This window comes from Hemibagrus wyckioides, linkage group LG12 (genome assembly GCF_019097595.1).
Source record: "Hemibagrus wyckioides isolate EC202008001 linkage group LG12, SWU_Hwy_1.0, whole genome shotgun sequence".
NCBI classification, from domain to species: Eukaryota; Metazoa; Chordata; class Actinopteri; order Siluriformes; family Bagridae; genus Hemibagrus; species Hemibagrus wyckioides.
In genome coordinates this window covers 9,241,870-9,252,917 of record NC_080721.1, presented here as the reverse complement: position 1 = coordinate 9,252,917, position 11,048 = coordinate 9,241,870, and the positions used below count along the sequence as shown (strand labels likewise).

General features: G+C 37.7%; 1 protein-coding gene across 1 annotated transcript; it reads right to left on the bottom strand.

Moving 5' to 3' along the window:
* Window positions 1-5,306: 5,306 nt before the first annotated feature.
* irx1b (iroquois homeobox 1b) lies at window positions 5,307-9,256 on the bottom strand. Its single transcript, XM_058405128.1, has 4 exons — window positions 8,861-9,256; window positions 5,949-6,864; window positions 5,677-5,749; window positions 5,307-5,545 (listed from the first exon to the last, which is right to left on the bottom strand). Exons 1-4 carry the CDS (start codon window positions 9,083-9,085, stop codon window positions 5,500-5,502), a joined length of 1,260 nt encoding a protein of 419 aa, XP_058261111.1. The 5' UTR covers window positions 9,086-9,256; the 3' UTR covers window positions 5,307-5,499.
* Window positions 9,257-11,048: the final 1,792 nt, after the last annotated feature.

Sequence of the window (11,048 nt, the reverse complement as noted above, 5' to 3'; positions counted from 1 at the left end):
CTTTATATTTAATAAACATCTCCCTTCAGGTATAACACCAATCTGTTTATTATTAGTCGATTCTTTTGTTCGTGTTGTTGCATCAGAAACAGCCCCATATTAGAATGAATGTGTTTACACAAAGCTGTGATTTGATTACAGCTGGAACAGAGTAAAATCTGCTTGAAAAAGAAAATTTCTCAACTGGTGGTGAGATTTCTCACTCAAATGGTGGTGTAATGTATGTTTTATACATAAATGCTGGGATTGGATCATAAGGAAGCCGTGTAGTGAGGTTAATGGAACTTATAGATGTTGATGTGGTAAAGAAGCATCTGGAAAAAATGCCTTTTTATGAACTTTGCTATTTTCTAGAGGACTGAATGATCCTTCAGTTTCTGCAGAGCATGGACAATTTTACAGTAACACACTTCTCCTTATAAACAGAGAAACAAGTTACATTGCACTTTAAACTTCTCAGATTGTGACTGAGGTTTTCTCACTATTTCTTCTAACATACACAGACATGCTCGTGAAGTACAATACAAATACGAAACCTGCACAACGTCTGCATTGTGAAGCAAGACACACCTCAGAGATTCGGATGAAAATGCGTCCAAACAGCTTTTCGTGTTTCTTCACAAGTTTCCCAGGTGGATTCGATGGAGAAATACTTTGTGTAATGTGTTACACGTGAATAGCATAGCTTCTGGGGAAAGCAGGTCCACGTGAAACCACTTACATTTAATAAAAAAGTATGATCCGAGATATGATATGCACCTAATTATGCACCCTGGTGAGCATCTTCATCTTCTGCTCTTCCTTTTACCGAAGAGTACATTCTGTGTTTTTATGAGCTGAGCTTTTAAAACTCGACTCTCGACAAACAAACCGAGAAAAAAGAACCTGGTTTCATTCAGAAAAACAATATGAATATGATTTCCTGCATTTTGATTAGATCTAATTCTATTTCATAAACTAACCTCGCTTTAACCCTAAACTTAATCTTTGTCAAACCGTGTCATTTTCCTGTGAATTTTCAGCTTGTTGTGAGACAGAATTGGAAAATTGTACCTCCAAATAAGGATTTTTGTGCTTTGTGTGGTTTCTCAGTATCATCTCCAGGCCGTTTTATTAACTGGAGAGAAAACAGAAAACTGGATGAAGTAAAACTGGATAGAGTATATATGATCTTTTATGATAAAAAAATAAATAAAGGCTGGCAAAGTGATGTGGTGGAAGTGGAGTAAAATACTTCAGGATGTCTTGGGAATGACGCATTGTTGATTTTTTCCCCCGTAAGCATGCCTGGTTGTGTTTTATTCCTTATATATAAATATTCCAACAGCAGAAAGAGAGAAAAAAATTGTAGAGAGAGAGAGAAATGTTCACAGGAAGAGGCACACACACCGCTCGGTTTCACTTTGCTGCCTGGTTCACTCTGGTAGATGAATGATAAGCAGACATGCTGTTACGAGACTAACACTCTCTTCTTTTACACTTGGCCATTAATCCTTTTTTTGCCGCAGGGGGCCTCTTGCCTGAACCAGTTGCCCCGTGGACACGTTAGCCTCAGGTTAGGTTGTGATACGCAAACTGTAACCTTGAACTTTAAGCCAAGATGTCTCGGGTTGGAAATGAATTTCTAGCTCCTGTAGCAGTTTGGAATCCATATTCAGTTTCACTCATGTTTTTTTCATGAGAAGGAACCATCTGTTTTTTAAAACATCTAATACTCCCCCATCCTCAGTTCTCCTCAATTTTTTTTTTTTCATTTCATTTTATTGAGTTGTCCACATCTATATAAAAATATATACATTTCTCTGCACTTTCTTGGATTAATATATTCATTTCACAAGGCCTTGGACCTGGTCCTTCAAACGCTGAGCCATTTTATGTCTTATCGCGGCTGGGCCACAAAGGCCGAGCCTGGGCTCGTACTATTAGCATTAGCATGGGTCAGATACGCCTTAACGTGACTGACACCTCGCCTGGGATTGCTGCTTTGATTGACACCTCACCTGAGCAGGTGGGATAACTGATAGCAAAGCAGAGAGAAAAAAAAAAGTCTATCACATCTGTGCATACAAATATTTTAGGAAAGGCTTAGGGGAAAAGTGTAAAGGACAAGAGCTAGGACATCGAGGTGTTCTGATGAAAGAACGTTAAAACTGTCTGTCTGTAAAGAATGAAATCAGCAAAACTGAACTGATCGAGAGAAAAAAAGACATTCATTAAAACGCACATCTTAGCTGTTTTGTCTTTTATTGCACAATGAACACTGCCTACAGCGATGTGGTGTGACGATGATTAAGTTTTATGTCATTATTATTATTATTATTATTATTATTATTATTATTATTATTATTATTATTATTATTATTATGACTTAAAGATTAAATTAATTTGCTAATTTTTTAATAAATTGCAAAATGATTACTTTTTTAAAACGTATTATTATTATTATTATTATTATTAATATTATTGTTATGACTTAAAGCTTAAATTAATTTGTTAATTTTTTAATAAATTGCAAAATGATTACTTTTTTAAAACATATTTTTATTATTATTATTGTTATTATTATTATTATTTTTTTAATGACATTTTAATTTTTAAAAGCCATAGTAAATTGAATTTTTTTAATAAAATATTAAAAATAAAAAAATAAAACTCTACTGCACTGCTACTAATTTGTTTGCAAATCCAAAATATTGTAATATGTATCTAATATTGTAAAATTCTAAATAAATAAATAAATAAATAAATAAATAAATAAATAAATCTTTTACAATCATAATATGATTAAAAATATCTTATTGCCTGCTCCTATCTGTGGTGTAAATATTATGTAATTAATGATCATTAGTCCACAAACAGACATTGAAGGCTGATTGCCATCCTGTAGTGTGTAAAGTGTGTGTGTGTGTGTGTGTCTGTGTGTCTTATTATGACCTGTGATGGATTGGCACCCAGTCCAGGTTGTCCCCCACATCATGCCCCGAGTCCTCCTCGTTACCCGCGACCCTGTGTAGGATATACGCTACACAAAATGGAAGGATGGATGGAAGCCATTATCATTATTACGTTAATGTTAAACCTTGCAACTGCACACCACGTTCTGTTACTTTCCCTTAAGTTCACATGAATAACTGCACAGTAATCTGAGGATTATTCCAAAAAAGTGAAGTTTTATTAGAAGACTGAGTCACTTGGACTGCAGTTTAGACTTGTCCCAGGTTTGACCTTCAGGTTTTAAACCAAGCGTCAATCATGACATCACACGTTTCCAGTTCAGCCCTATGTTTCACCGCCATATTGCTTTTTTTTCCCTGATGCTTTGCATCTCATAAAGCTTTTGAAAAATGAACGATTTCTTTCTCATACGTTTGGCTAAGCGAGCAATAAATCGGTGTGTTTGAGTCACGCTAAGTACACGCGTTGCTGTGTGCACCAGTGACCCGATCCAGATGTGCGTATCTCCCTGAACGCTGCTCCTGAACGCCTGCTCTGCAGCATCTGCCACGGCGAGCCTGTGCAGTGCAAACTCCAGTGTAAACACACTTCCAAACAATGAAAATTAATTAACTTGTGTTTAGATTACGTTCGTGTAAACCTTTCGGTCCTTGTTTTCAAATCACCTCTTTGGCTGCGCCGTGGTTTATTTGCTTTGTAGGGTCGCAGAAGGTCAGTGTTGAGGTTCTGCCCTCAGCGGGGAAACCACTGTTTATGCGGCGGCTTTGGGTCACATGTGACAATCGTTGTTAATACAGAGAAGAACATGTCATTAAGAGCAGATGTTGATACCTAGTGGAAGGTCTGTTGAACCAGATCAGGTCTTATATTAGTCTCAATTATTATGTCTTGAAGATGGCAGGTGTGTGTGTGTGTGTGTGTAACATGTGATAATGTAAATACAAGACAAAGTGAAGGTAAAAAAGCTATTTTGGTTGCCTATGGAACAGAAATCTTTCGGATAGATACTCTTACAATGAAATGTTATTAGTATTATGATAATAAGGTCATAAAGGTCAGCTTTCGAACATTATAATGAGTTAATGAACATGCATTAGCTCTGTTTTCTGTGTATCAGTGACATTACCTACACTGAGGAGTCTCCTGTCCTCGTCCCAGTCCCACACTCTGGGGTGCTCTGGCGTTTCAGCAGCTGTGATCGATATTCAGCTGCCTCGGAAATGCCGTCTTCTCTCACCGTCATCAAGAAGAGCGGCTCTCGTTTTGGGGCTGAAGCCGTGGTTTGGAAACTCTTCCACAACCACAGATATGAACAATTTCATTAAAAAATCTTCTGGTGAAATTTTCTTTATTCTTTTTTAAAGGATTTGATTGTTGCTTGATGTATAAATCACATTTTTATCAGTTAATTCTGTGGTAAATAGTACACAAAGATAGCAAATAGTTCTGAAGAGTTCTGAATAAATAAATGCAAGTCACTGCCCTGATAATTATTGTGGATACAAGCGAGATAATTACCACAACATGGTGATAATAGAGATTAAGACAATTTGAGCGTGCGTATCTGATCATAAACAGGTCCATGCTTTAATTTTATTAATCCTTCTACACACATGCTATTTTACGAAGGCTATAAACCTCTTCTGTCTGTCATCCAGTATCAATTATTAATTATGTTTTAACTACAGTGGACCTAATTGAGGTTTTTATGTAAGTCAATAGGAGTTAATAAAGCCTTTATGAACATTGCACGTGTTATCATTATTGCTCAACCACCGGGATAATCTAGTTGGAGTGATTGATGGTGTTTTATATGCTCTGTACCTAGTAAAGCATATCTGTTTGTTAGAAAGCAAATATAAATGGAATAAATCTGCTGTCAATGGTTGAATGATCTTAAATGCTTATTTTGTTTTATAATAATATACTATATATAATACACAATCTATAAGGCACAGAAATAGATCAGTTTGGAAATTTTTAAAGAATTAATTCATCAATAAATCTTGCTCCTTGTCTATACTCTTAGATACACTTAAGTACTGTCTATTTCTGTTATTTTATCCTACCCATTTTTTTCTTGAACCAAACAAGAACATAAAATGTCTTCATAAGGACTATAGTGGCTAATAATAATAATAATAATAATAATAATAATAATAATAATAATAATAATAATAATAAATCTGATTCAACATATTTACCTGCTTTATACAGCAACTCATTGCTAAAAGAAATTGTGTGTGATGAGACCGTTCTTAATTATATTTAGTTTATTACACAAAAATATATCATTTACACACATTGGCCTTTTAACAAATAATTCTTTAAGTCTGTAAAAAGTGATGGCAATGAGCTACATGGTAAACACATACATGCTGCATTTAGGCTCAATGTAAAATAAAAACAAATACAAAGTTATACAGCGTATTAAAACAAGGCTATAAAATACTTTTTTGGTGTATTTGATGACGTAGGATACTTTCTTTCTCTGATACAGCTTGCTTTCGTGGAATAATTTAAGTAAATTCTTTAGGTCCATCTTCAGGAAACGGTCTTCAGGGCTCGCTGTGATGTTTCATGGTGAGACCTGAGTGAGGTGAATAAAGAGGAGTGTGATGAGTGGGATTAGTTGACGAAAGGGAAAATCATTTGGGGTGTGTGTATACATGTAAAAGGTTGGTCATGTGTGTTTAATGATTAGAAATATATGATGCCTACCTGTCGTGGATGACCGGAAATGATGGCCTCAGAGGAAGTGCTGGAGATTCAGTTCTCTGAACATGTTCTTGATCTGTTTAAGAAATAATAATAATAATAATAATAATAATAATAATAATAATAATAAGTCTAATTGTAAGTGAGTCTTAATTCATTTTAAAATGAACTCTAATGGATGTGATGTGTGTCTTAATTCAAAATAATTTTACATTTAATTTTTTCCCTTTTTTTTTTTTTTTTTAACATTTTGTACATAAAGTTATGAAGCGTACCGGCGTTGTGTTGTGGACTGAGGCTGAGGCTGTGTGTAGGACTCTCACTGTGAGCGCTTGAGGTTATGTAATGGCTGCTCGGACTCACTCCCATTAAAGAGCGCACACCGATTAGAGGTCCTGCCCCGAGAAAAGCGCCTCCAGTCCAGCTGTTCAGCTTCCCGATCTGACATGTGTAAATCCCGTTAGTGGATAAAAAAGCCGGGTGAGCGGTGACTGCCGTCGCCACACCGCTCGCTTTCTGACAGTTATCGGGACTCGTCGCTGTTTCCGCAAGCGACCAGATTTTGGGTTTGGAGTTCACAGGCCTCTGGCATCCCGGAGAAACATCCGCTGAGCCCCCGCTCGCGTCTTTACTACTGGGTACAGAACCGGTGGGGCTGTTTAGCGCGCGCGCTTCTGTGCTTCCGCTCTCCGTGTCACTTTGATGACCCTCGCGTGCTTTGGCCTCACTCGGCTCTTGGCTGACGTCTACGCGGTCCTCTTCGGCCTCGTCGGTGTCCACGGTCTCGAGGTCGATCTCCTCCTCGCGCTCGTGCTTGTGCGCGCTCTCGTCGTCGTCGTCGCGGTCGCTGTCGTAGCCGCAGCCGTCTACGTCCTCGGCGCTGCGTCCCCACGTCACCTTGTTCTCCTTCTTGAGACGGCGGCGCGCGTTGGCAAACCATGTGCTCACTTGCGTCAGGGTCATTTTGGTCACGATGGCCAGCATGATCTTTTCGCCTTTAGTGGGATAAGGGTTTTTCTTGTGCTCCTGAAGCCAGGCTTTCAGCGTGCTCGTGGTCTCGCGTGTGGCGCTTTTGGCGCGCGAGGGGTCTCCATACTGGTACTGGCCGTACGGGTAGAAACCAGGGGCGGTGTGCACTGCAAATCCAGCTGGGTGAGCACCGGGGTTCTCCTTCAACTCGTACTGGGAGCCCTGGGGGAAAAAATAATAAATAATAAATAATAATGTAAATATCAACACGGCATTTAGGCATAGTAAAAAAAGAGAATGATTACAATAGCGTAACAGATGATGCCCAGGCCTGGTGATGTGCGTAAAGTTCTGTATAAGTAACAGTATCACTAAAGGCCCCGAACTGTACTGTCACTAGAAATGATGCTAATACGGATACTTCTTTGGCTCATTTAGGATGTACATTTACACCTTTGATAATTAATGGTACACAACTTGAACCGTATAGAACACTGATGTACTTCTTCTGTTCTACCAAAACTATAACTAAAGGTACACTTCCTGCATCATGCTGTTTTTCATGTAAAAGATACAAAACAAGTTGTTGGCTTTAATTCTTGTGTTGAAATTGCAGCACTGTCAGAGTGTGACTGTTGGGCCTTTACACAAGGCTTCAAACCCCAAATCTGTTTATCATGGATTTGGATTAAAATGACTGCCACAGTATAATAATAGTATAATAATAATAATAATAATAATAATAATAATAATAATAATAAATGATAGTACCCTGTTTAGGTGAAGATTTATGACCGATTTACATCCTAGTGTGGTGCATGACACCAGTTTAATCCTGCTCCATACATTAAACTAAGCCTTGCCCTTAATCCAATTCATAACAAGAGTTAATTAGTTAATTAATTATTGGGGAATTACACACAGCTAATGCAGTGCTGCAGGTAAATCCTGAGAAGTGGATCATTCCACTGTCCTGTGAAATGGGGGGAGGTTGTCCTATAGAGTTTGTGTCTAAAGAGGGAACTGCTAATAAAAATAGTCTGTAATTATTTACAGTCTATTTATGCAATATATCAGCATGCGTAGCATTGCTATAAATAATGTTTATAATATATTCCTGAAGGACTATACAGACTGTTGGCACCCTAACACAGCACCTCTAACATCTGCACTGAAGACCTGCAGCTAAATAAAGTTCAGTTCACACCAGCAGGGTTGAATTTAGTCTTGCAGTTGTATTGACGTGGGAAATTCAACACTAAACCTGTTAGTGCACTTAAAATGAGATGAAGATTTATATCTGACAGGTTTGCCTCAATTTTCTGATTTAACTGAAACTCAGACAGGCCAGTGAAGTTTTAACCACACATTTTAAACACATAAAAACATATACTGTGCTATTTCTGTACAATAATAGCTTTATACAATAAAATACAATATAATTATACAATAAAAGTTTGAATTATTTGACAAAATATATTGAGAGAAATTCCACTATTTAAAATTCAATATATATTTAAACAATCTGTAAACACCAAGTCAGACAAACAGGAGGAAAAGTAAAAACAAATCCAGTCCATAGTCTTTTTTCCCCATTTTATTTCCTAAACTTAGGGTTACTTTTGCAAAAAATAGCAGTCATTTAATAATTTTTTTAGATATACAATTATTTATTCATTTGTAATAACATATGATACAAATGATAATAACATGTAATAAGGTTAGAATAAAACTAAATGGAGATTATTACAGGTGGTGTCATGTGTACAATAACTGTCCGTGTTTTATAGGATAATGTCTGTGATTTTATCAAAACTGTTTTTCGAATTTTATGTGTAGAGTATATGTTTTTATTTTAATAGACTTTATTTAATAATTTGTCGTAAAAATTGTATTCTTGTTTTTTTAATCCAGACGCAGATGAGGCCTTCTGTTTTAGCGGAATGCAAACTATATCTCTAATTATTATTATTATTATTATTATTATTATTATTATTATTATTATTATTATTATTGATGTTGTTGTTGTTGTAGACATTTCTTTTTTTTTTTTACAGTCACTTAAATTTTGCTTGCCTGGTCATGTTAATTGTTAGTTAATTTAAACCCCAAAACAATCTATCCTGATTTATTTTTATTTTTATCTTGTTTATTTTATTACGGAATTTAAACCCAGTGCGGTTGTTTATAACCTCCTTTTGAGCGTTCAGGATCTTACCATGTGGTTGAGGAGCGCCGCTTCGGCACTGCTGTACGGCATGAAGGCTCCGTACCGGTGCGCACTCCACGGATGCGCGTACATGCCGAGCAGAGGCGCGAGCGCAGCCGCAGAGCTCGCGGGACTCCCCGTTACTCCGCCGCCGCTCTCCGAGCCGCCATCCCGCGGCGGAGAAGCTCTCTCCACTCCATACACCTGCGGGAAGCCCAGCTGAGGGAAAGACATGTCCGGTTCCCGGAGGAAAAGTCACGGAAGAAGTAGAAGTAGGAGTCCGAAAAAACCTCCACGCAAACACATACACACACACACACGCGTGCGCACACACGAACGCACACACACACACACACACAATCCGCCGCGAGCGTCTCCGAGTTTGTGGTTGCTGTGGGAACGCGCGTTCCGCTCGGCCGCGTGCGTTGCTCTGCGTCTCCTGATCTGAAGTTGACGGGTTTGATTGGCACGCTACTTAAAGCGAGAGGCCACGCCCCCAGCAGGGCCACGCAATTTCTCCCTCTCTTTCTGTGTGAGTGTGTGTGTGTGTCTCAGTATGCATGCGCGTATTATAACACTTAATACTCTAGATTTGTTTACATGCAGCGGTTAAAGTGCGTGTGTGTGTGTGAATTGTCCTGACTATAATGTAAATGTAAGTATGACTTTGACCATGTGGATCATGACAGTGAGCCCTCTCTCTCTTTCTCTCTCTCACACGCACACACACACACACACACACACTAAATCATTTTACAGTACAGTATTAAATGTTACAATGGCTGCATGCCACCACATCACCCCCCCCCCACACACACACAGACACAGTTTAAACTACTAACCCTGCTTGTCGACAAATAAACAGTATTAATAGTTAGAATGCATGCTCTCTTTCTGTCTCTCTCTCTCTCTCTCTCTCTCTCTCTCAAACACACACACACGTTGTAACTACATTAACACTGCATGTAGAAAAAAAAGGAAACACACACATTTGCATGCACACAAGCTTCATATATTGCGTGACTTAAAACTTCCTCTTAACAGAAAAAGCTGTCGTTAACATTACAGCCTGAAGACGACTCTCAATCTTACGTACAAGTTCTTCTTTTTATTGGCAAAATAATTCCTAAGCTAACATCTGATAGCCTGGATCAGGATGGAGGCGGATCAGTGTGGAATGGAGGTGTGTTTAGCCCTCATTACCGACAGTGGATGAGAGGAGAAACCGCCCAACCCGGGGCAGATTGAGTCTGTGGGCTTTTTAATTGCAGCTCCTTCTTATCGCAACCTCTCAGAGGGATCAAATGGCCAGACTGAATGGAGCATTTCATTAACCCGTCACCTTATCACACGGCCAACCTGTGTGATGCTAATGCACCAATTACCATAGGCAGGGATCCGAGCTGGAGGTTACCGAGACTCTCTCTCTCTCTCTCTCTCTCTCTCTCTCTCTGATACACACAGTGTGTGTGTATGTGTGTGTGTGATTCTAATTGAGCTAAATTATCATTTTCACCTAAAATCATTATTACTGACAATTATTATATGCAGCCCAGCATCAGCAGTTCCTCCTTTCTTTTTCTTCTAAGTCTTCTGGGAACATTGGAGTTATTCCTGCATACTCATATTATCCATAGTTACATTTAACACTCGGACTCATCCATGAAACAAGTTAGTCCCTGTTCACTTGTTGATGAACCAAAAAAAAAAAAAAATTGCTGCTTGTTACTGAAGAAAACACAAAGTGCATGCTCTTCACTCTTGAAGACTTTCCAATGGAGGAAAACCTACTGACTGTTTATGCAGGATGTCTGTGATCTAAATAATTTAAAAGCAATCGGTGACAGGGTTTTTCTGAGCATCCTTTTTTCTAGCATGTAATATTGTCTCTCTAATAATTTTACTAATAGTCGAAACAAACATCTCACTGATTCTTGAACTTCTCAGCAATAAATAAATAAATAAATAAAAATAAGATTGCTGTAATTTTTTTAAATAAAAAAAATATAAATATAGCACACCATTAAAAAAAAAGTTGTAGTTGTAATTAAGCATTTATACATTAATTGTAATTTCATTGCAAAACAATAATAAATACATTTTTAAAATATTTTTTTTAAAAATGTATATTTTTAATGCTGTGTCCTAGCATCTGCAATACATTATTATTATTTTTTTTTTCTCAAAGACAAATACA

Excerpts from the sequence above, each read along its gene's own strand:
- irx1b (XM_058405128.1), bottom strand. The coding sequence starts at position 9,085 with ATGTCTTTCCCTCAGCTGGGCTTCCCGCAGGTGTATGGAGTGGAGAGA. Across the intron at positions 6,865-8,860 it reads CGGCGCTCCTCAACCACATG|GGCTCCCAGTACGAGTTGAA; the intron begins GTAAGATCCTGA and ends TTTTTCCCCCAG. Across the intron at positions 5,750-5,948 it reads CAGTCCACAACACAACGCCG|ATCAAGAACATGTTCAGAGA; the intron begins GTACGCTTCATA and ends TTTCTTAAACAG.